Genomic DNA, 26021 nt, shown 5'->3' with positions numbered 1-26021 from the left:
CAGGAGAGGGCGAACTCTTACATTAAGCTGTGCATTTTGTTCACTAAGTAAAGGGTTGCCCTATGTGTGTTCTGGAGGCTGACTCCAGCCACTTCTGTGTGTTAAGCATTTGTTACGACTTGAGCTCATTGGAAAGAATCCCCCAGCCAGTGACATGGCCGGGGGAGGCTCTGTAGCCTGTGGTGCAGAGTAGGAAGCCTGGCTGGATCAGCTGAGGCTGCAGATTCCCTGGCTGTCACTCCTCAACCATGCAGTGAGTCAGGGCCTGGAGTGCAAACAGATGATGTGATGACTCCTTGGGTGGGGGTGGGAGTGGGGGTGGGGGGGGTGGCGGGACCAGGATAGGGGATGGCAGGACCAGAATGTGGGGCAGGCTGCAGGGTGGAGAGGCTCCTTCAGGTGAAGGCACTGCTGGGTCACCACTGGCTCCTGGTTCCTGACTCCAGATAGGAAGAGGCAGTTTCTCTTTCTGGGACAACAAATAAAATCCATCTGGGCACAGGAGTGCTCATTGCTGGTCGGTTATGCCAGTCCGTCTCTATTTTTAGAAAGAACTACGAGAGGGAGGAAAAGAACCTAGATAAATAAGTACAGATGGATTCCTCACTGAGGCAGAAGCTGGGAGCTGTGAGATGAAGCATAGAAGCAAGGCCTTGTCTTGCCACCCAGCAGCAGAGTTGGAAGTAGATGGCATGAATCTAGAGTACCATGAGGATGGGTCCTTTCCCTGAGCCAGCAAACATTTAAGACTCAGAGCCAGGAGACAGGATGAGAAGGTTGCAGTGATGAGACCCATAGTGGGCAGCAGCCATCTCTCTAGGGGTCACCTTGGAGACCAAATCCATCACTTCTTGGAGGTCCAGCAGCCTCTGCACCCGCTGTGCTTTGCAGAGACATCCTGCAGTTCAGGGAAGGAATGGAGCTGAAGGGCATGTGGAAGAAGAATGTCATGGAGATGCAAGGTTGGGTTAATGGTTTCAGGTCAAATCATTAATTGCTGCCTGAAGAAAAAATAAAGACCTTGCTGAGGGACAGAAGTCCTTGTTCTGGTCTTAGGTCAGGTGAGGGGGTAAAGCAACTCTTTTCCAGCTGTCATGGAACTGGGTATTTTGCCACCAAAATGTTTCATGATCAAATAATGATGATCATGATCAGTGAACACTGGATTAAACTGTAAATAGTATGGGACTTCTTGGAGGCTTTAATATGAACTGGCCCTTTAAATTTCCTAAAAGAGAGGGAGTTTATGTGTATTGAATATCTGTTAGTACCTGGAAAATCCAGTTTTCTGTTTTTCAGTATGGGGAAGAACAGACCCTTTTGAGGGTCGAAACAAATTCCTCTGAACACGGTATCGGGAATTCAGAAGAGATTAAGAGAACATATGATTGGAATTATTCAGATCTGGATGAGGATCTGGTTCAGCTGTTTACTAGTGTACTAGTGTAAGCCGGGTCAAGCAACCGACCTTCTTGTGTCTTAATTTTCTTATGCATGAGACTAATAATTCCTATCTCATAAAGTTATTGAGAGAAATAAATGTAATCAGATATGTAAACAATCCTAAAAAGAGCCTGTAAAATAGTAAGCACATAAGAAATGGGTGCATGGATGGATGGATGGATGGATGGATGGATGGATGGATTGATGGGTATATGAATGGGTGGATGGATGAATGCCTGATGGATGGGTAGATGGGTGGGTGGGTAGATGGAAGGATGGATAGGTAGATAGATGGATGGAATGATTAATCTTGGCCCACTGCCTTAGCTAGATAGGGTCTTTGTTCTAGGGCACACCCAGACCACCAAGCATGAGTTTGTGTGTATGCACATGCATGTATGTTCACACATGTGCACAAGTACATGTAAGCACTCATGCACGAATTTTCCTGAATCTTTTCCAAAGACAGAAAAGGTAGAAACTCTTCCACCATTCTTCCATAATATCCTGGCTATATCACAACTACTGCACTGCCCTGTAACTGTTTCATTACCCACCTGTCTCTCTTAGGACACCAAGCATCCTGGACCACAAAGATCACAGCCCAGTTCCTGGAATACAGCTTTCATGCTTATAAAATCATTGTAAAATGATTCTTCTCAATTGTCTAGGCAGGTAGGGCCACTACACCAGGGGCATCTGAGAGGCCTGACCTGACCAGCCTATCAGTGTATTATAACACCTCTTGAGGGTCAAAACAAATTCCTCTGTACTCAGCACTCACTGAGGAACTGGAGGGGGCTGATGACAGGGCTGGTATCTGGAATAGGATGAGATGAGTTCTGGGAGCCCTAGCAGCGCAGTGGTTCCTGCAGTCAGAATTTCAGGGTATGGACTGAGCATTTCAGCATTTCATGGACCTAGACTCAGGTCCCAGGTGCTTCCTTGCTTTGCCACATGGGATGGTGGGTGGGTGATGGTGTGCAGGAGCTGAGTCTTACTTGGATTTTTGGAGTTTGTACAGTCTGCTCTCCCATGCTAAGACCTACATTCAGTAATCCCCTGTGCACGGGGCCTGGTCTTGGACTTCGTGAATGATAGTGAGAAAGGAGAAAGCTGGGTAGAGAGTCTACCTGCTCGTTCACCCACAGTGCAATCATTCTCTCTCTCCTGCTTCATTTCCTTCCTTTAATGGCTTTTTCTTGCTCTCTTTAGCTCCAGTTTTCCTCTGCACTGGGGCTGGTTGAGTTGAGGCCCATGCCCATTTGAAGCCATTCATGCCAAGGACACAGACTTCCTTCTGCCCTGAGCTGTGGTTCTGTCCAGGTTGCCCTCAGTCTAGCAGGATAGGACAGACTCCTGGACATGGAGAGCACTGGGCCCAAGGAAGAGGCAGGTGTGTGTGGGGTGTGGTCTTTCCTCGCCAGCAGGCCACGCAGAAAGGAGGGATCTTTCTTATGCGTCATTTCACTCACTCATTTCAGAACTGGTTACTGAGCAGTGTTTGTTATAGCGGCTCTGAGTGTGTCTGCGGGAAGTGCCAGCGCCCGCCTTTGGAAACGATTCTGTTCCTCTGAAACATACTGGAGAGCTCATCCCTCGGGGTGTTGCCAGGTTTGGAGGAGATCTAGGACGTGCTTCCCCATGTCTTACTTAATTTGCCTTTTTTGGGGTCCCAGCCCATTTGTCTGGCCCCTCATTGTTAATAAAGAAGAAGAACTAACCATCATTCTCTATTAGTTAAAATCTGAAGCCAACAAACATTGCATGCTAGGGGGTTCCGTGTTATCAAATCCCGTGATGAGGGCTAATTGCTGTGTCTGTTTTTTTTAGCCAGTTTACTATTGTTGCGAGTTTCTGAAAATGTTTTCTTTTTTCTGCCATTCTAGTTAAAAACAAACACTATTTTAGATGTATGTTGTCTGCACCCTGGCACAAGAGAGATTACTATCCATGGGTTGAGGTTAGAACTGATTGATGTTGTTAACGAAACAATGAACAATGTTCCTTCACTTCTCTGACCCGAACACATGGGTGTTGGCAAGACTCATTATTATGCATGTGAAATTGATTTAAGAGGGCACAATCTTTACATAAAAATGTCATTTTTTTTTTTCATACTGAGAAGGCTGGTACCTCTGCTTTGAGTGGAGGACACCAACCATCTCTTAAGGTGTAGGATCGAAGGTACTTATTATAAGTGCTGTGTGTGTAGTGAGGAATTCTAAAACCCGATAAATTCACAAAATGCAAGGTAACTGTAGAGGTCTAGGTTTTCTCTGTTGTGTCAAGTGGATGCTTTGAAAATCAAAACAAGCTTTGGCTGCCGGCCAGGTGGCACGCCCACCTTCAGTTCTTGCCCTTCTTACTCTGTGAGCTACTGAGAGCGTGCAGTGGGTCTGAAGTTCATCCCCAGACTGAGTGTAATCAGCATCTGCCCTCGCCCTGTTATCAGCTTGCGGGTGGGGGAGAAGGGAGGGGCGCCATGGGAGCCAGTTGGCAGGTTGGCGGGGTTGCCCGACAGCTGACATGGCGGATTCTGTGTTGACACCATGCATGAGGGAATTGTCTTCAAGCTGGTTTCCACCCTGTGAGCTCCTCTCAGAGAATCTGTTCACAGAGGAACAAGCCACGGGAGTGCAGGCCCTGGAGCAAACACAGCGAGGAAGCGGGAGTTAAAGAACAGCATTTCCCAGCATTGCCCATGGAGGATTTTCAAAAACAGATTCCTGGCCCTCCTCCAGGTTCCGAGTTGGAAGATCCAGGGAAGGGCTGGGAATCCGTGTATTTTTAAAAGCCCCGCCATGTGATTCCAAGGATTAGCTGATGTGGGACCCAGCGGTATCACCCTTAGGTCCCACCCCAGCCTCTGCCTGTCACCGTGGTGGCCTGTCTTCCTCATGGCCTGAGCCTCACTGGGTGCCAAGTCCCAGCTCTCCTCTTCCCATTCTCCTGGGCTGCAGGTCTGAGTTTCAAGTCCCCACCCACCCCTAGCATAGCAGGCTGTGGGAACCCCTTAGAGCTCCATCAAGGCACAGAAGGGAGTCGATACAGACAGACGCAAAGGATGCTGATTCCCTTCCATGTTTATTTAGTAGGAAAACTAATGGTAGGAACTAGGAGTATTGAGCCTGAAGAAAATAAGAATAAGAGGAGATTTGACAAAGAACTTTAAGTCTAAACAAATGCTCAAGGGATTCGTTCTCCAGTCTGTGGGCTGGAACATGAAGAAAAGGACCCAAGTTAAGCTGCAGACCTGTAGATCAGACTGAGAACTTCTATGTGACCTAAAGGGACAGGAAGCACTAGGCAGAGGGGCTAAGTGTGGCTGCAGGGTCACTGTTGTAGAGGTCCTTATGATCAGCACAGGAGGCTCATGGCCTGCTCGCTAGAGGCGGGAGGAAGGATCAGGTCATAGCTGAGTGTCACTTATACTTCTTGCTGCAATGCGTATGAGAAAAACTGCTCTTAAAGTGTGTGTGGCATGCATGGACTATTTTTCTTCTTTTTTTTTTTTTTGAGACGGAGTTTCGCTGTTGTTACCCAGACTGGAGTGCAATGGCACGATCTTGGCTCACCGCAACCTCCGCCTCCTGGGTTCAAGCAATTCTCCTGCCTCAGCCTCCTGAGTAGCTGGGACTACAGGCGCGCACCATCATGCCCAGCTAATTTTTCTATTTTTAGTACAGACAGGGCTTCACCTTGTTGACCAGGATGATCTCGATCTCTTGACCTCGTGATCCACCTGCCTTGGCCTCCCAAAGTGCTGGGTGGACTATTTTTCTTAAAGTGTTGAGAGGTTGCTATGAACCTCTTGCGTTTTTCCCTTTGGTCTTCCTCAGATCCATGAGAGATCGGCACTGGTGTGTAACCTGAAGCAGTGGCACAAAACTGCTTGGTGGGGTTCTTCCTAGGCAAAACTAGATTTGACCAACCCAACAACTAAATACTCATTCCCAATATTAAGAGCATGGAGCACCACCAAAATGACCATGGCTATTGTTTTTAAACTGATATCCACTCTCTGAGGAATCCATGCAGAAGAATTCTGTGACCAGTGTGACCCAGGTGTTGGATCCATGTTGAATGAGACTTGGAGTCCCTGCCTGTATGGCATTGATATTTTCTTTAATAAGCCAGCTAGGAGATGAATAAATAAACAAGGTCACTCTGGGTAGTGATAAGTGCTGTGGTTAAAGAATGACAAGGACCAGGGATGGACAAGGGGCATGGGGAAGTTCTCACCGTGGGAGTGAGGCTGGAATCAAGAACCGAAGGCTGAGCTGCGGGTGCAGCTGGGTGGAGAGAGAGGAGAGGAGTCATGCTAAGGGCTTGCTATGGAAGCCAGCTTGGCCTGTTGTAAGAACAGGAAGGAAGCCAGTGTGGCTGAGATGGGGTACACAAAAGATTGCATGACGGGAGATGAAGTTGGAGAGGAATCAGAGCCCAGATCATGGTAAGCATTGGAAGCCACAGCACAGCATTTAGATGTATTCAAAGTTCATAGTCATTTGGCTTAAGATGGTCATGTGATGGTATATCAAGGATTCATATGTCGAGATGTTCCTTGACTTACGGGGGATAATGATGGATAAACCCGTCATAAGCCAGAAATATTATAAGTAGAAAATGCATTTAATGGCCTGATAAACCTGCTGTAAAGTTGCAAAATTGTAAGTTGAACCATCAGTAAGTCAGGGACCTTCTGCAGTACTAATGGAAGCTGCTGCTAGCTTTAGGCCAGCCTCTCCCTTTTGCAGACAAGAAGGCTCCGAGAGGGATGTGGACTTGCTTGCCTCAGGCATTCTCACCTCATTAGGAGCAATCCAGCAAAGACTCACTGTACCACTATCACAAAATAGAAGGGCCTCCCTTGAGAGTGACTGGGAAGAGGTGTCTCCAATCCCAGTCCAGGCAGGGCACACAGCAGAACAGCTGGGATTTAGGGAATGGCCGCAGAGAAGCTCATCCCACTACTGGAACCCAGGGAGGACAAGGCAGCCAGCTGAGAAACAGAAAAGTGGAGCCCTAAGCTCTCTGGGGAGCCAGAAAGAGCAGAGTAAGTGAGCTGGACCCCAGGAGGGGAGAGAGGGAGCCAGAGTGATTTTCTGTGTCTGCTAGGAAAACCAAGCAGTGGGAGAAACAGAGAATGTTTTCCATTTTAGCCACAAATTACACTGCGTTCTGTCCTGGGCTTCAGGCATGCCTGTAGACTTAGGTGCTGTGCCACATGACAGCCTCGTGCCTCTTTGCCAAGATTCCCCTTCTAGACTGAGGCCCTGAACCTAAAGTCTTTCTCTACTGCTGGAAGGTGTCGAGGGTCAGTCATGGGTGAGTCTACAGGGCTGAGGGGTGGGACCTGGAGGCTCAACTCCAGAAAGCCTGTGTGTGCTTGGGCCATTCTACAGGCTGACATTGTGGTAACAGAAGCTGTGGGAGGTAACAGAAGCTGTGGGAGGTAACAAAAGCTCAATGAAGCGGGGAATATGCACTCAAATACTGGCCTCATTCCTCTAGTCAGGCCATGAAGGCTTCCTGGAGGAGGAAGTATTTTAAGAGGAAGAACTAAAGAGAGAAAAAAAGATGATGAAGTTGGTGGGGGGAACCTCTGCTGCTATAGTAGGTGCTATTTGTGAGAGGCCTTGAAAGCTCACCCAGCAGAGAGAGCATGAGCAGCTTGGGTCTGAGGGGAATGTGGAACCAGGTGGTGGAATGAGGTCACAGAAGGCAGTTGTGTGACTTTAGGCCAAGAAGAGCAGCCCATGGGTTTGTGCTGTAGAAAACATTGCCCATAATTAACTGGGTTTCCCTGTCAGTTAGGGTCACAGGGTTCCTAGTGGATAAAGCAATGATGATGATGATTTTAACGATGATGATGTTGATAACGATGATAATGATGATGTTGATGATATGATGATGATGGTGATGTTGATGATTTTGATCACGATGATGATGTTGATTTTGATGATATGATGATATTGATGATGATGATGTTGATATGATGATGATGATGATGAAAATGTCGATTTTGATGATATGATGATATTGATGATGATGATGTTGGTGATGATGATGTTGATATGATGATGATGGTGATGATGATGATGTTGATTTTGATGATATGATATTGATGATATGATGATATTGATGATGATGATGGTGATGGTAATGTTGATGATATGATGATGGTGATGATGTTGATTTTGTTGATATGATATTGATGATGATGATGTTGGTGATGGTGATGATGATATGATGATGGTGATGGTGATGATGTTGATTTTGATGATATGATGATATCAATGATGGTGACGTCGATGATATGATATTGATGATGATGTTGATGATATGGTGATATTGATGATGATGTTGGTGATGGTGATGATATGATTATTGACGATGGTAATGATGATGTAGATTATGATGATGATGTTAGGTAATAAGTATCGGGTTCTAAGCATGAACCAGACACAGTTCTATGCCTATTCCTTGGATTACTTCATTTCATCCCCACAGCAGCAGTCTCGTACTGTTGGCACTGTTTTCAATCTCTTTGTTATGGGAAACGGAGGTGTAGAGAAGTGAGTAGGATGCCTGAAGTCACACAGTCAATAAGTGTGCAAGCTGGGAATTGAACCCCGGCAGCTGCCCCAGGCTAGACCACTCTACAGTATTCCCAGGACATGGTGATATGCCCAGTTCCAGCAAGGAAGAAGAAAAGGGGGATGAGGAGAGAGAGAGAGAAACAAATGAGCAGAGAATATTGTTTTCTCAAATGTAACTTGATGATCCCTTTTCACAGATTGCTGGCCCTGAGCCTCACTATCTCTTTCTCCTTTGTTTCACTTAACATATGTGTGGATGGCTAATGTGGCATGAAGTCACAAGACAGGAGATAACAGCATAACTCCTCTGAGTTTATGGCTTGTATTTATTTCGTGAAAGCAGCCAGAGTCCCATTTCTGCCCTCGAGCTTGTGCCATTCTTGAGTGGCTGAGTTTGTGGCATTGGCTGGCCAATGGAGAATTATCAATCTCCACTTGAAATTGCACTGAGGAATCCCCCACGCCCAGAGCAACTGATGCACACAGTGGACTGGCTCATAAAAATACATAAAACTCATTAACCAGAGACCTTTAGCCATGTGAGACCAGGTGGCCACTCGCACCTCCTCCCTGAGCCCAGGAGCCCGTAGGTTTTCCTTGATTCTCATCTTTGACAATGTACCAAGGGCCCTCAAATGGAAAAGTACGCTGTATTCCAACCTGGGTGACAGAGGAAGACCCTGTCTCAAAAAAGCGTAAGAAACCAAAACTAAAATGGAAAAATACATTGCACTTCTCTACATTGTTCCTCTTTTTCTGGAGTTTTGCTGTTTCTCAGCCTTTCCTCCTCTAAGCCCCCCACATGTTCATGTCTCCTCAAGCCAGCCATATCAAATCGCAATGTGTCATGGAGGCACCCAGCACAGGAATCTCACAAGTGGTGCTTGATCGACTTTAGGAGCTTGTGTTCTTGATGAAGACTTTGGAAGAAACCACTGCTATTTGACTCTTTCTCAGACACAGTGGAACCTAGGCTTTGGTCTTCCATCCCCACCCCCACCCCCACCCCCAACCAAGTTGATCTCTAAATCTCACTTTGCCATGAGTCCTTTCGCCTGGGACCAGCTCCTATCTGTAATGCAATTTAACCAACCCAGGTTTAACAAAGTCATTTTTGGAAACAGGCTCCCCCAAGTGACTGCCCTCAGAAACCCCACCCTGTCCCTGCCAGCCCTCTCCATCCACAGTTCTTCGTGGTATTGCCTCTCACCAGAGGCGTTTGGCTTCAGTCACCTCCCAATCCATAGATCTTTGCCTGCTGCAATGGCTGGATCCCCTGTCCTGGGAAATGCAGGCAGACAGAGTGTCCCTGCAGACAGGGATGAAGAACTGTCCATTTTATTCCTACCTGCCACTGGCTTCAGTGAATTCTAACGGTGCCTAGGCCATGCCCTGCATGCCTCCTTACATATAAGCGAGGCTGGTTAAATTTTACCAAGATGGCTTTTAGAGTTGAGGTCCTGATAGGACCTGATAGGAGACCCACTGGTTGAACAAATAAAGAGCTTACACTATGTACCTGACACCATGCTTAGACACCAGCTATATGGCCTCTGCTCTCCTGTTGCTGACAGTTCATGAAAAGGAAAGACAAGAAAATCAACAGGTACAGTGGATGGGGAATGAGTCAGCTGTGCAGGGCCTGAACTAAGCCATCAGAAGTACTAGTGGACAGGAGGGGAAGATCAGGAGAAGGTTGAAGAAGTAGACCCCACTGCACTTGGGGCTGATCAAAACTGAGTGTGTGGGAGGAACTCACCAAAGGGAATGCCTCTGTTTCAGGTGTTGCTTGCTCAAAGGGTCATGGTTCAGTTCATGTGGTGGAGTTAGGATATAAAGGTTTAAGGAACAAGATGCTCCATTCTTTTCGGGACATTTGAGCTTAGGACATTCCACTGAAGATGCTCACTAGGCAGTTGGACAAATGAGTTTGGAGCTTAACAGTGAGATCTGGGCTGGTGATAAGAATTTGAGGGTCCTCAACAGGTGGGTGGTCACTTTTAGCTAGGTGAAGAGTATGGGTAAGGGCTGGTATTAAACTCAGCTGCAACTCTGTGTTCCCTCCAACTTCTTAAGAAAGCACACTATAGCTGCTCTCCCCTCACCTTCCATCCATTTCCTCGTCATCTGCGGTCTTGGTTTTGCTCCCACTATTCTCTTGAAATGTCCTCGCAAAGGTTGCAGATGATCTTAATGGCAAGTTCTGATGGATGCCTTGCTGCTCTGCTCTTAACTTACTTGATTTCTCTGTCAAGAAGAGCTGTGCTGCCTTCTTGAAATGTTCCTCCCTGAGTTTTGGTCACACTACTCCCTTCTGATTCCTTCCAATATCGTGGCTACTTCACGGTTCATGTACTTTTTAGATGACAGAGCATTGTACCACATGAGAGGCTGTGGTGTGCAGAGGACTGGATTCACATGCATTGGATTCCAGGGCTGCAGCTTATTTACTTCTGAACGAGTTCCATAACCTTCTGGAAACTTCAGGTCCCACAGCTATAGAATGGGAATCATAATCACACCTCAAGGGTTATTGCAGTAATTAAATGGGGTACGTATAAGGCACATAGCCAACAGTCAGTCACATTGCAAGCAGTTTAAAAGTGGTGGCTCTTATTGTTTGCTGTGGCTGCAGGCTGGGTGGCCATACCCAGCAGAAAGAAATGGTTTAAAAGAGTTAATACAGTTAGTTCTCTGACAACCACCACTGCCAGCAGCAGCACTCACTGTACTTGAAAACTTGTTAAAAATGCAAATTCTCAGGTCCCATTCCAGAGCCACTGAATCGGAGTCTTTGGGACTGGAGCCCAGAAATGTGTTTTAACGTCTTGCAGATGATTTTGAAGGTACCTGCAGAAGTCTGAAAGCACAGTGTTGTGTGTGTGTGTGTGTGCGCGCGCTCAATAAATGTTGTTTCACTTTATTTATTTTCCTTTTCTTCTTCTTTTATTATTATACTTTAAGTTCTGAGGTACACAGTTCTAAGATAAAGGAGAACAAAGTCCTTGTGGAGAGGATGAGATTTAAAGGAAAGGCGGAAAGACTGTCAGTCAATGAGAGGGAAAGTCATCTCTTCAAATGAGACAGAAAGGTCAGATGTGGAAAAATGAAGATCAGATTTTAGATGGCAGAAGGAGACGTTGAGATTCTCACATGACAATCTTGATTTTTTTTTCCAATAAAGAAGTGTAGGTTATATAATGAGCAGGAGAAAAGGGTTAGAAGAGCAGTGGGCTTGTACAGAGAGAGGGACAATTTGGACCCAACTGTTGGGAGTATAGGAGAATGAGGAGAAGTATGGCCAGGTGGCAACGGAGGCACAACTGACACTGGCAGTTGTGACTTCATAGTGATGTAAATCCATGCAGTTGTGTAATTTTTTTCAGTGGCACTCAAAATCCCTTATCTTCTTATAGAGGAGGGGGTGCTGCTCTGATTCAATGTGAGGCTCCGTTGCGTGGCTTCACTGGGTGAACTCAGGCACGGAAGCATGCGTGTGATGTTGAGTATGACTGGAGTTATGGGCCAGACTGGAAATAAGAAAGAGTGTTGGAAAAATGGGAAGTGGAGAGTTCCAAATATCAACATTACTTGGACTGCGGTGAGGAGGTGCTGGCCAAAGTGAAGTAGGATTGACATTAGGACATTGAGGAGCAAGTGAGTTTCTGGATCTGAGTTGCTTGTGATGGTGGTAGGATTGGAGACAATGGCAATGCCGATGACCATCACAAACTACAAGTCCTTATGGCTGAGGTGTGCCCCCTCCAAGGAGAGGCTATCATAGACAGAAGAGTAAAGGCTTAGAAGTGATAGACAGCACCTCAGCTCCGCTCCTCACACGGTACACGGAACTGAATGCCAATAAGCTATTGCTTTCAATATTTTCCACCATCAGAATAAATCCACTATGGCATTAAAACCTAAATCATGTTTTAAAGGCACCTGAATATTATTTAGAATTAAAAATCTAGAAGCAACCATTCCTTATGAAGGAATCAGTTAGCAACAGCCTTCTCAACAACTGAGCAGAAACGTCAGAGGCCCTGCTGCTGTTGCCTGGAACTAAGTTGCTGGCTAGCCATGGGCATCACCGCTCCTCCTCTACCTCAGGGGTGATCTCAGCAGTAAGGGCCTGGATCTTTTGTCCTCTATGACCCCTGCCAGCCTTCTGTCAGATGATTTGTTGTCTGCTAGCTAGAAATGTCATTCTGTTCTGAGTTTTGATCCTTCATGTCATAATGAAAGATGCACTGTAGATTAGCAGGTTGTCAAGAATTTGAGTTGACCTTATCTACCTAAAACCCTGCTGCTGTGTGTACATCCCACCCTCTTGCTACACTGAACCATTCAATCGTACTGCATGTTATCTCCATGCTTCTGTGCGCGGTGCTTTCTCTGGAATACCCTCATCCCCCTTTTTATCCTGGGAAGCTCTAATTATTCTTTAATCACAGTTGAAATGTCTCCTAGCCATTGAAGTCTCTCCTTATTCCTCTAGGCTGGAAGTCACTCCTTCCTCTATATTTCCATGACACTTTGTATATCACATCATGTCATAATTTGTGTTCATCTTTCTTGGTTTCTGCTACTAGTTAGGGCCAAGAATGTAAGCTGTTCTTCTATGTATGCCCAGTGCCTGGTGCTGGCATGATGCTTGGTACCTATTTAATGTTCAGAGTATGCTTCCTGTACAGAAACAAGAGTACCACAACTCACAAGTACACAGAACTTACAGTTTTCCAAGTACTGTCACATGTGTGGTATACCCATGGAGTGCTCGGTAAGGGAGGTTATCAGTTATCCCATTAGAAATGATGATTTGAGGACACATATTATTTGAACAATATGCCCTAGGCTGCTTAGCTAATCAAGAAGTGGAGACAGGGAGTGAAGCCCATGTCCTGTATTTCCAAGTCCACTGCATCTCTCTCCTCTTTGACACTGTCCCCCAAATATTTGCCAGAACATAGGGTCAGTACACGAACATTTTTATGGAAGCCAGTCTGACCTATTCCTGACCCTCTTGTTATTATCTGGAGGGCTGAGGATGATGATGATAATGAAGCTGTCAGTGAGGATGATGGAGCTTGGCTTCCTGCCCTTCACGGGCTTTCCCGAAGAACAAAGACCACAGCCTGCTTCTTTTGAAGCCCAAACCCAGTTCCACTCCAGGCCTCATCACTTAGCATTTCTCATCTTCATTCTTCTTTTGGGGTCAGCAGTAACCTGCACTGGTTTGACGTTGGTATGACTGAGTATCTATTCTTTATAGTCCTGCTTTAAGAAAATTCAAAATATAAAAATCTGAATTAAAATCCTAGGGGCATCTGTAGATACTGCCCCTTCAGAGAGGTGAAGTATAATTCCCACACCTTCAATGTGCACATTTTATGACTTTCTTCTGAAGAGTAAAGTATGGAAAGGAGAAAAAAAGGACCTTTACAATAGAAAAATCTATCAGATATCATCTCCAGCAGGAGATCAAGGTTGGCATCATCAGCAGTCAGTCATATTCTAGCCTGTACCCTTGATATGATGGGGTGAAAATGGCCCCTTCCCTCCGTGGCCTTCCTCCCCCAAACATAGCGTTAGTCTAATCATGGGGAAAACTTCAGACAAGCCTGTATTAAGGGACACTCTACAAAATACTTGACCAGTACACCTTAAAACTGACAAAGTTACCAACAAGAAAAGTCTGAGAAACTATCACAGTCTAAAGGAGTGTAAGGGGACATGGCGACTAAATGTAGTGTGTTATCTTGGAGGGGACCCTGGAAGAGCAGGTGGATATTAGGTAAAAACTAATAAAATTGTATACTATTAAACTTAAATAATATTATATTTTATGTTTATAAGAAATTTTGAAGGAAGTATAAACTTTAATAATAATGTAAAATATTGGTTCATTGGTTGTAAAAAAATGGACTTAATTAATGGGGAAACTGGGTGAAGCGTATATGGGAACTCTCTGCATTGTCTTTGAAGTCCTTCTATAAATCTGAAACTATTCTAAAATAAAAATTGATTTTAAGAAAGAAAGAAAACAGAGGAAGGAAATACCATATCTTATTAACAGAAATGCAAAATGGTACAGCCACTTTGGGAAGTTGCCTGGCGGTCTTTTATAAAGTCAAACGTATGCTTACCCTGTGAGTTGGTCATTCCAGTCTTTGGTAATCACTCCAGGGAAATGAAGACCTATGTTCACACCAAAACCAGTGCACAAAGACTTTTACGACGGCTTTTTTGCAATTGCCAAAAACTAGAAACAATTCAAACACCCCTCAGATGGTGAAAGCATAAATGAACTATGGTACATCCCTACAGTGGAATATTGTTCGACAATAGAAAGGAACAAACTACTGAGACATGCAGTGACATGGACGACATGAATCTCAAGTGCACTAAGTCGAAGAAGCCAGACTCAACAGCCTGCATACTCTGTGAATCCACTTCCATGACATTTTGGAAAAGATAAAACTAGAGGGGCGTAAAACAGATCTTCCACGTTCTGGGGATTGTGGGAGGTGATAGACTACAGAGGGACATGGGAAAATGATGGGAAGTGATGGTATTGTTCTCTGTCTTCATTGTGGTTGTGGTTTTATATGACTATACATTTATCAAAACTTACAGAACTGCACACTGATAAGGGTTGCACAAGTAATGAATTTTACTATCTGTAAATTATGTCTTAGTTAAAAAGGAAGCCAGGTGTGGGGTCCTGTGCTTGTGATTTCAGCTAATCTGGAGGCTGAGGTGGGAGGATCACTTGAGCCTAGGAGTTTGAGGTTGCAGTGAGCTGTGATTGTGCGATTGCACTTCAGCCTGGGTGGCAGAGTGAGACTCTGTCTCTAAAACAAGAAAAATAAAAAAATAAATAGAAAAAAGAAAACAACTCAAGGATGATTGCCACTTTACTGAATTATTCTCCAGGGGATTTGTTTAAATAGCACTCTCACCTATTGCCTTTTCGGTGATTGGTGATTTCCTTTCCAAATGTTTAGCTTGCCGAAAGGACACTTATGTGGTTTTATTACTGTGCTACTTGCTGTCTGGAGGCTCAAAAATGGGAGCCAACATCAAGGGACACAGACACAAAGAGCTGAGACAAAGAAGCTAGCACAGAGGACAGCTAGGCTCCTGGCTTAACAATGACTGCATTAGCTAAGTGCTTTATAGACACCTGCTTTTGATGTAGTCGTGAAGGTGATCAGGCCTTACTTTTATGAGCCTTCCAGTTTACAAAGCTCTCTCATATGCATGCTCTCAAGTGATCCACACAATACCCTGGCCACTTAGATGGGAGAAGCCTTGTTATTTCCATTTTAAAAGAAGAGGGAGGTGCTAAGAGTTCTTATCTCTCTCTGTGCCTGTACTCTTGTGACCTGCTTCATAGGTTGGGTCATTTTAAATGTGTGGTAATTTGGTGTGATGGATATAACTATTTTATATACTTTACAGGTAGGGAATATAAATTATTTTACAGAAAAGGAAGCTGAGGATTGGGGAATTTCCCAAGTGAGTACTTCTTACTCACCTAAGAAGTAGCAGAGCCAAGAGTTCAGAACTCGGATGTTCTGGTTCCAAGTCTGCTTCTCTTTGTACTGTCTTACATGCTGGGTTATGGGATTTTTATGCAGAGTATATTTAAGTTAAGGATATTTTGCTACAAATCTTCATATTGTTAATGTATCAGTGAGTGGAGAATTTTAATTGGCTTCCATTATTAGATCCAGATTGTTACAAGTATAAACTACTTTACTCAAACTGTCATTTTTACTAGTGACTCTGGGAGCTTGGAAAACAGTGGTGCAATGTTTGTGTTTCTCTTGGCTTCTTATGTTGGGAAAGTGTCTGAATGCAGGAGTACTGAGTGTGCATCGGAAGCTATGACTTCCAGAAAAAAGAGATCATCAATGTAAACGTGCAAAGGGGTGATTTTTCAACACACACAAGAACGTTGTACCAAAACGAGCATTGCTTTCTTTCAGTTGGTTTGAGAGGACGTTTAATTCGCTTGCTTTTTAGTTATGTCTCATTTTTATGCAAAATAGTAATGCCACCTTCCTAATCAGGTTCAGCTTATAAATGCTTTTCCTTGTGTCCTTGGTGGTCTCTGAGCTCCTCCCGGGCAGAGCTGAACCTTCTCCTCAGTGTGCCCTCAGTATCTAGCACAGAGCCCGGCCCATTGGCACTGTTCAGACTGTTTGTTGAATAGAACTGAACCAAGACTCATTCATCAAAACTTTAACCATTAGGGGGCCTCAGGAAAAGTCCCTCCATGGCCCCTCACATTTCTCTTCAGAATCCCTGTTGAGCGTTATCATCCGCTAGCCCATCTTCAGTTTTCCGTGTCAGCATCTTAATGAAAAATCTTCAAAACTACCCTTAAGGAAAACGCTAGTGAGTGAGTTAAACTAAGAATTAATACTGAAGGAAAATGAAAGAAATTCTACCCCCTCTTGATGTTTGGCCCAATTTAGAAGAATATGAGACTGGGTGTGGTCTGTAATCCCAGCGCTTTGGAAGGCCGAGGCAGGCGGATCACGAGGTCAAGAGGTCGAGACCATCCTGGCCAACATGATGAAACCCCGTCTCTACTAAAAATACAAAAATTAGCTGGGTGTGGTGGCGCACGCGTGTGGTCCCAGCTACTTGGGAGGCTGAGGTGGAAGAATTGCTTGAACCCAGGAGGCGGAGGTTGCGGTGAGCCGAGAGTGCGCCACTGCACTCCAGCCTGGTGACAGAGCAAGACTGTCTCAAAAAAAAAAAAAAAAAAGTGTGAATGAGTCTTGTTCCAATCCCATTAGAAGTAGGTTTATATGCACCCGTTTCTTTAGAATGGCCACAGATGTAGTTACCTTGTTCTCACTGTGTGACAGAAAGCTCATTGGACTGTAAGAATCTAGAAACCGGAATCTATCACTAAGTGTGCAAATCTGAATCTATTTATTTATATAATCTGTAAATGCAAGTGCTAATTACTACATGAATTCAACTATAACACTCATTTCGATTACAATTTATTAAGCCACTTACCCTTTACTCAGTTCCAGGCATGCACTGAGAATTGTTCCTCTTTTCAGATCCCCTCAGGCTCACTGCCAAGATAACGCTCACTCCCAAACTGGCCAGGGATTCTTAAACCTTTTGGTGTGTGGGTGTCATCTCTGTTTCCTTAGCCTGTGAGCCCCACAGAAGTAGTGATCGTGTCAATTTTCTTTTGTCTCCCCTGTGCCTGGCACCAAGATCCACGCACCGTGGGCCCAAGAATGATCTTTAGAAAGAAATCAATTAGAATAAGGAGGTCCTTCGCTTACAGTACAAGCTTTCAAAGGCTAGATGGCACTGTTGCTAGCACCAAATCAGGTGTGTTCTGAGGATCAGCGGTGAGGAGGGGAAAGGAGAGAGAGCAGGGGCCCTGGAGTCTCACCGCTGAGCCGCGTTCAGACCCCTTGCAGAAGTACTGGTGGATTCTTGCCTTCCTGGCAGGGAGTGCTCTGACATATTCTCTGCGCCTTCACAAACACGGCTTCAGATGGTCTTCCGAGCTACCTTGTGTAATAGGCAGGACAGCTGTATCAATTCTAATTTTATAAAACTGCAGCTCAGAAAAATCAAGTGCCTGAACTAAATTTATACAGAAGAGCTGTTTAATTAGCAGAGCTATTTACCATTCATAGCTGCTGGCTTGACACCCCACCCCCCTACCAAATGAGGGTCCTCAGAGCGTGCTGAAGGAGGACTCTGTTTAGTGATATGATCGTCCCAGGATAATGGCCTGGGTGAACTGGACCCCATCCGAGGGGAAAAAGGCAGGATTCTCAGCTAAGTTGATTGAATGGATCAGCTTAGTCTGTGCCTCAAAATGTATGCATTTGTGACAAGGGGGAGCACGTAACACTACATGTAGCTTCTTTGAAGAACAATATTGTGGGTGATTTACACAATTGTTAGGCTCTAAGCTCAGTGGTTGATGTTTTATTTAACAAATGACCTATTTATAAGATGCTGCCCTAGGGCTGGGGTGTATCTGTCATTTGTCCATTTCTTTACCGTAGTCACTTGTTTCTCACTAAAACAAAACAAACAAAACCGTCCTGTGCAATAGGCAGGGCAGGTATCACCATCATGCCCAGTTTACAGATGAAGAAATAAAAGGTCAGAAATGTGAGTGAGAGACGTATCCAGGACCACACAGCTGATAAGTGGTTGAACTAGAACTTTAGCCCAGTGTGAGGATGAAATCAAATCTTGTTCTTTTTTAATTGTAGTTTTTCCAGGCTATGCCATCTTATCTAGAAATTACAAAATTAGGAGAGCTATTGTTGATATGGAGAGTAAGGCATCAGTGACGAGAAATGTATCTATATAAAGAGATAATGATCAATCATATGCAAATATATGCAAATTGAGAGCAAATTAATATCTGCTGTTTGTGCCTTCTGATTGTCTCTGCTCTTCCATGTCTCCCCAGGATGATGAGGACAAACTGACATGGAAGGATCGCTTCCCCGGTTACCTGATGAACTTCGCCTCCATCTCATTCATGGTAATTTCCTTGAGGGACTCTTGCCTGTGACTGCATGCTGTCATGTGACTACTTGTGGATATTATATTCTGCTGTGAAAATAAGGAGAGGCTGGTAAAGGGGAAGCCATAGTCCTGTGTAGAGGGGTAGGATCTTGTGTGACAGTGAAGCATGCGAGAAGTTGGAACTTCCGGGGCGTGGGTAGGGAGATGGTGCTTCCACATCGAGACGGACCAAGAACTTGGAGAAGGAATCAGGTAGGATGGCTGCAATTGCAGCAGCCTGTGTGGGCTTTGGGGTGGTTCTCCCTGATGTTCGTGGATAAACCAGAATCCGGAAGCCACAGGAGATAGTCACCTTGGACTCAGTAAGTCTGATTCTTCAGCTTCTCCATAGTTGCTGGATTTATTTCCTTGTGCTCTACCTTGGAGTTTGATAGCGCCCTTTTGCAAGACCAAGATGGTCTCAGCTGTATCCGGGAAAGCTGAGGGAAAACCGTGTGATTCGCATTTGTGTTAGATCAATAAAGTGGTAGCAGCTCATTCTTGGTTGCCAGCATGGGCAAGACAGCAGCATATGAAGCTAGAGGACCTAGAAGAAGGCAAACGTCAGAGGACTGAGTTAGGGTTACTAATACCTCATATCTCTTTATGGAAATATCCCTTACAGTATTTAAGATTGCAGGCTCTGCTTTACAAAGAAGTGTGTGTACTCACAGCTCAGAGCATTTCTTAGTAGGCCTGCCGTTAGTTGCAGGGTGGAAGAGGGATTACTTATTCCAAAAATTGACCTGGAAATTGTTGTAACTCTGACTTTGGCCTGAGATGACCACTGCCATTATTTTTGCCATCATGACCATTAAATACAGGAGCTGTGTTTTTGTCTCAGAAATTTAAAAGGTGAAGGAAACTTAGATCCCACCAATTCAACTTCTCATTTTGCAGATGAAGTACAGAGTTGATAGGTGACTTGCAAAAGCTTGGAAGTCTAAATTTGTTTTCCTCTCATTGCTTATCAAGTGCAAGGCATGTGGAATTTATTGAAGAATATGTGGTTAGTTGCAGTGTGTTAAGCTGTAATGATATAAAGTTTAATTTAGCACTCCAGAGCCTCCCACAATATGCATATAATTCTCAAAGAGTTTATTCATTCATTCAAGAAATATTTAATGAGTCAAATGATGGGCTTGACACCATTCTTAGACACTTGGTCTACAGCAGAAAACAAAACAAAATAGTTCCTCTCTTAAAAAATTTACAGACAATAAATAAGTAAATTTAAAAAATAGGTAAAATAGACTTCTATCCCTAGTTGTGGTAGGTTAGGGTGTTTTTAACATCCCATTTTGCTAAAATTCACAAAAAATATTGGATAAATGCATTTTTCAATCTTCTCAAGGCCTCCAAGGGCTGACAGGATAGGAAGTAATACTGGGCTAAAATCTAAAGAGAAATGGGAACCAAGGAAACGTATACCTGAGCACTAGAGCCTCTTTGACCTTGAGAACGTTTTCCCATCTAGGCAAACTCAGACTTTGGTTTTGGTGGCTTTATGGGAGCGAGGAGGATAGAAATCAGGGATGATAGATGGCTCTAAATGGGAATTTTAACAGGCATCCTCACCAAATTAAATCAGAACTCCAAAGGGCCATCTTCAGAGCACTTATGAGACTACAAAAACTTATTATGGATCTCAGCAGAGAAGGGTGAAAAGGGGAAACAAAATTCTGTCCTTAAGAAGTGGCCAGGGATCTTATATAGAAGACCAGGGATCTTATACTGAACCACGGTCTTCAATATAAGATTGAAGACCTGGCTGGGCACGGTGGCTCACGCCTATAATCCCAGCACTTTGGGAGGCCGAGGCTGGTGGATCACGAGGTCAAGAGATCGAGACCATCCTGGTCAACAGGTGAAACCCCGTCTCTACTAAACATACAAAAATTAGCTGGGCATGGTGATGCACACCTGTAGTCCCAGCTACTTGGGAGGCTGAGGCAGGAGAACTGCCTGAACCCAGAAGGTGGAGGTTGTGGTGAGCCGAGATCGTGCCATTGCACTCCAGTCTGGCTAACAACAGCGAAACTCCGTCTCAAAAAAAAAAAAAAAAGATTGAAGACCTTTACTGTGAAAATAATAATGCCAATTCTCATGAGACTAAAAAATATAGAACTAAAGTTTACACAACAATAATATGTAAGTTTAGTGGGCAATAAATAGAATAAATACTTTTCTAGGTCTTTATACTCTCCACTCTATAAACTGATTTTAAGATTTACGTGGAAGCACAAAGGCTAAGAATAGTCAACAAAGGATGGGTATGTTATTGTAATTATAAAACTACGATAAGTAAGATAATGTCATATTCTTGTGGGAAGAGTTAATTAGCCCACGGAACGAAATGGAAAATAAAGAACCAGATTAATGCAACTGGCACTGCATGTAAGTGGGTAGAAGAATGAACTTCTCAGTCAGTGCTTCTGGGACAGTTGGGTGTCCACAGAGAAGAAAATAAAACTGGGCCTTAAAGATGAACTGTGAGAGGCAAAACAATAGAGTTTTTAAATATATAAGAAAACATATTTTCATGACCCTGAGGCAGGGAAGAATTTCTTGAGCAAGATGCAAAAAGCACAATTGTGATATGATGCTGGTAAATTTGACTTTATTAAAATTAAGAATTTAAGTTCATAAAAGGCCTAATAAACTCTGTGAGAAGACACATTTTCAGAATGGGATAATATATTTTCGACAACTATAACTCACAAAGAATTATTCTCAACATATATAAAGAATTTAAAAACATGGAAAAAGGTAATTCAGTACAAAATAGGAAAAGGATGAATATGTACTTAATGAAAGAGGAAGTCCAAATGGCCAGTAAGCCTATAAAAGAGTATCCAATCTCATTAGTAATCCTGGAAATTCTCATTTAAACCACAGTGAGATACCATCTATGCCCACAAGTCTGTTAATAACAAGTGTTGGAAAAGATATAGATTAAAAAAAATCTTATACTCTACTTGTAGGAGTATAAGTTGAAAAAGCAAAAGCACCTTGGATACCGTTTGGCATTATCTAGTGAGACTGAAAATACATATATCCTGGGGCCCAGAAATTCTACTCCTGGATATCTGCCTTAGAAAAACTCGAGTATGTGAGTGGCAAAATACATGTAGAAGAATGTCTATGGAAGCCCTGCTTATAATAACTCAACCTGGAAACAATCTAAATAATAAAATGCTGGTGAATTTGACTAGATTAAAATTAAAATTTAGGTTCATAGAAGACCTAATACTCTGTGACAAGACAAATTATCAGAATGGGATAATGTATTTGCAACAACTATAGTTCACAAAGCCTGTCACCACCCGAATGGATATATAAATTGAGGCATATTTGTACAATTAAATACTACATAGTCATGAAAATGAGCAAACTAATGTTGTATGTATACAGCATCAAGGATGAAAAATAAACAAGATGAAAGAATATATACAGCTTGATTCTACTCATTGAGAGTTCAGAGACAATACTCAACTCTATCGTTTAAGGACGCAAACCTCATTGTTAAAACTATCAAATGAGCAAGGGAATGATTACCACAAAATTCTGCACAGTGATCGGACCAAAGGAGGGATGGTGTGTGTGCCGGGGAGAAGGGCATTCAGAGCTGCTGGCAGCGCTGGTCTGGGCTATACTGGTGTTTATTTTATTCATTAAACTCTGTGCGCGCGCGCGCGTGTGTGTGTGTGTGTGTGTGAAATGGATTTTTCGGCATGTTCACAATAAAATGTAAAAAGCCCAAAATGCATGTATTAAATAGGTTGGTCAGGTAAGTTCTCATTAAGATGACGTTTTTATCAAAGATCTGGAGGAGGAGCAGGAGCCAGCCACGTGGATATTCTAGGAAGAACATTCTGGGCAGGGGAAACAGCAAGAGGAAAAGCCCAAGGGGAGCAATGCCTGGGATCAGGAGGGACAGCAAGAAAGAGCCACAGTGTGGCTGGAGCCAGCACCCTGCCAAGGGGAGTGCAGAGCGGGACACAGTTAGAGAAGTAATGAGGAGCCGAGTAGGTAGGGCCCTGGAGGCCACAGTTAGGACGTGGGCTAATTCTGTGTGAGATGAGAACTCCTAGTAGAAAGTTCTACAAGTGACATGACCTGATATGCATTTCCAAAGGATCATTCTGGAGGCTGGAGTGAGAAAATGCTGGTAGAAAGGCAAGGGTGGGAAGAGGGAGATCAGGTAGGAATCTGTTGTGATGATGCAGGAAGTGTAATGGCCTGGGCAGGGGGAGAGTGAAGAGGGTTTAGATGCTAGTTCTATTTTGAAAGTGTACGGGAAGAATTAGATCATGTAGTATGAAACTGGAAGGAAGTCAAGGATGATTCTAAGGCTTTTGTTCTGAGCAGCCCCAAATCCGCAGTTATTCCTTGCTTGTTGCCCTCATGATGGATATGAATCTGGAGTTCAGAGAAGACATCCAGGCTGGAGACCTAATCACTACAAAAGGCATTTAAAGCTATAAGATTGAAAGAGATCACCAAGGGAATGAGAGTAGACAGAGAAAATGTACCAGGACCAAGTCCCAGGACACTGCAGTGCTGAAGTTTGGGAGCATGACGAGGAGCCAGAAAGGAGAATTGAAAAGGGACAGGAGGGAACAGGGAGTCTCAGAAGTCAAGAAAGCGTTTCAAAGGGGCAGGGCAATCAATTGTATCAGATGCTGCTGATAAGTCAGGCAAGGAGAGGCCTGAAACTAGGAGCTTGTCTGCTGCCTGGGAAAAAAAGCTGTATTATTGTCATCATCATCATTATCATCATCAAACAACAGATGGATCACCAAACCACCATTCAACAAATACTAGAAACGGAGTCAATGGCGGGTCATATTGCCAAAGTTCTAAGTTTTCTCTTTTTTTAAAATTCCATTGACACCTCCTAGACTGGAAAGTGGAAATATTTTATTGTTCAGAAATAATATATAATTAATTATCTTTCCTTTGTAAAATCTTCCCTTTCCCAACCCCACCCAACTCCAAATCCTGATAGAAATGCAAGATTCTGTATCAGAACTGATAACTAATTGAGAACCTCACTGTGTCTGGGGTCCCACAACTGCCACCAGCAAGTTCTGGGGACTGGACCATGTGGGCAGGAGCTGGGAGCAGAGTGGTGGGAATGGGGGGAGCCCCCTTTCCACATCATCCTTCACAGTCAGGTGCTCAAGCTTGGCCAGGCTTAAGCTTCCGGACCAGGAAGAATTGTTAATAGCACTTCTTTTTTGCTCTCAAAAAAAGTGTTCCAGATTGAACAATACATTATATTGTTTCCCGCCTACGTGATTTTTGAAAATCCTTACTTGACACTAACTTGTCCTCCTTTCTTTTTCCCACTTAATAAAAGCCCGGTTTTCTAAAGAAAAGGGGCTTTGCATTACCCTAGAACAAGGTGTGGGGCCTGAGATGAAGGGGTCAGGATGGTGCTTAGGAACAAGTACTTTTCCGTCATGAAGTTAGGGTAAGCCAAAGACACCTACTCTATCTCTCATCTCATTCCTTTCTTCAGCCCTGTGCCTATACCTATGCAGAAGATGCCAGGACCATGGGCATTAGGAAGGTTTCAGGCATGCCAGTCTACCAAGACAGTTGGGAATGCTTTTAATGGGGTGACGAGAGCAAAGAGATGGCCCAGTGCTATTTCATCTGCCTCCTCGTGTTAAAGGCCAGCATGGACAAAGATGAGTTTTCTCTCTTCTCCAATCCAGTGTGTTCAGCTAAAGTTTCCTTTTTGAATGAGCCCTCCTGTTTTCTTCTTGCAAGGGAGGGCATTGTCAGAGGCAATGTCCCTCCTCCAGAGCTGGGTGCCTGAGCTTTCCTCCTGTGCCCCAAATAGTCATTTCCTTACACTTGGATATCGGGAGTCCACCATCAGAAATCCTCCTCCACAGCCTGGATTCTCACCATAGCCCCCCTCACCGATCTCTCTATTTGCACAGTGCCCCTGACAGATCATCAGCATGCTCATTTGTGAAAAATGAAACTGGCGGGGAGGGACATGGTGGCTCATGCCTATAACCCCAGCACTTTGTGAGGCTGAGGCAGGTGGATCACGAGGTGAGGAGATCGAGACTATCCTGGCCAACATGGTGAAATCCCATCTCTACTAAAATATATTTAAAAAACAATTATCTGGGCATGGTGGCACACACCTGTAGTCCCAGCTCCTTGGGAAGCTGAGGCAGGGGAATTGCTTGAGCCCGTGAGGCAGAGGTTGCAGTGAGCGAAGATTGCGCCATTGCACTCCAGCCTGGCAACAAAGCAAAACTCCATATCAAAAAACGAACAACAAACAAAAAACGAAACCAACTCACGTCACTCCTCTGCTCAACTCTCTGATGGCTTCCCATCTCCTGAGGTGTGGAAGCCAACATCCTCACACTGCAGGGCTCCCCTCCTGGTTGCCCGCCCATCTCCCACTCCACCTGTCCCCTTGCTCACTCAGTGTGAGCCACTGCCTGCCTGAAACACCCTTCCCTCAAATCCCTCCTTTAGATCCTGGTAAAAGGTCACTTTCTCACCTAGTTTTTTCCCACCCACCCTATTTTAAATTACAACTGAGCCCTATACCCTGTTTGCTTTGTCTACACGGTATTTCTCATACTGAAGGTACTACGTACTTTTACTATCATTAGTTTATTGCGTATGTTTTCTCACTAGAAGATCCACTGGGTGAGGGTAGTGCTGTTGCTTTTTTCCACTGGAACCTAGAACTGAGACTGGCACAAGGAGGAGCTTAAGACACATGTTATGAATGACTGAGTGAGTAAATACACTAGGTGGATGTCATAGGGAGCGGATTATGTTGGTGATGAAGTTGCTAATGTGTGCACGTGCTTGTATTTTTGGTACTTGAGCTACTGTGGTGTGCCATGCCCTGGGCACTGCGCCACTGGATCACAGGGGTTACTTGTGCCTCGTGCATTGCTACTTGCTCCTCTTCCCTTTTCTGGAAGGTTCTTCATATTCTTTCCTCTGAGTCTTTCCCATAGGAAACTGTCCCAAAACTTTTTCTGTGGCGTTTTCTCTGACTCATCCCCCTGCTCTCTGCTGAGAGCATACCAAAAGTTTGTGAACGGAGGCTTGTGACTTCATCCAGCTGCTACTAGGCTCATCTTTGCTGTGTGTGTGCAATGGTTTTCTCAACTTTGCTTCAGAATGCAAGTTCCGGAGGGTGGTGAAGAGGCCTCTCTCTTTCCTGTCTCTCTCGGTGTCAAATAGGACTCTGGACTCCGTAGCCTGGCTTATGTTGCACTTTGTTTATGCCCCAGAAGTAAACTTATGATATGAAAACACCAAAAGCAACAGAAACCATAATAAAATGACCATGTATAGGGTAGCCAGATCCCCTAGAGCTGCTGACCAGCAAATCTTTAC

The 26021-nt window shown here is 44.2% G+C and overlaps 1 protein-coding gene across 3 annotated transcripts in view; it reads left to right on the top strand.

Annotated features, from left to right (window-relative positions):
- ANO2 (anoctamin 2) overlaps positions 1-26021 on the top strand; it is a 371758-nt gene that overhangs the window by 266976 nt on the left and 78761 nt on the right. For all 3 annotated transcript variants that reach the window (XM_017975875.4, XM_054238042.2, XM_054238043.2), the window contains one exon: positions 18529-18603. In XM_017975875.4, coding sequence (XP_017831364.4) covers positions 18529-18603 — 75 coding nt within the window. The remainder of the gene's footprint in view (positions 1-18528; positions 18604-26021) is intronic.

This window comes from Callithrix jacchus, chromosome 9 (assembly GCF_049354715.1).
Source record: "Callithrix jacchus isolate 240 chromosome 9, calJac240_pri, whole genome shotgun sequence".
Taxonomy (NCBI): domain Eukaryota; kingdom Metazoa; phylum Chordata; class Mammalia; order Primates; family Cebidae; genus Callithrix; species Callithrix jacchus.
The sequence above is the reverse complement of the archived record's forward strand: the minus strand, read 5'-3'. Positions and strand labels throughout refer to the sequence as shown.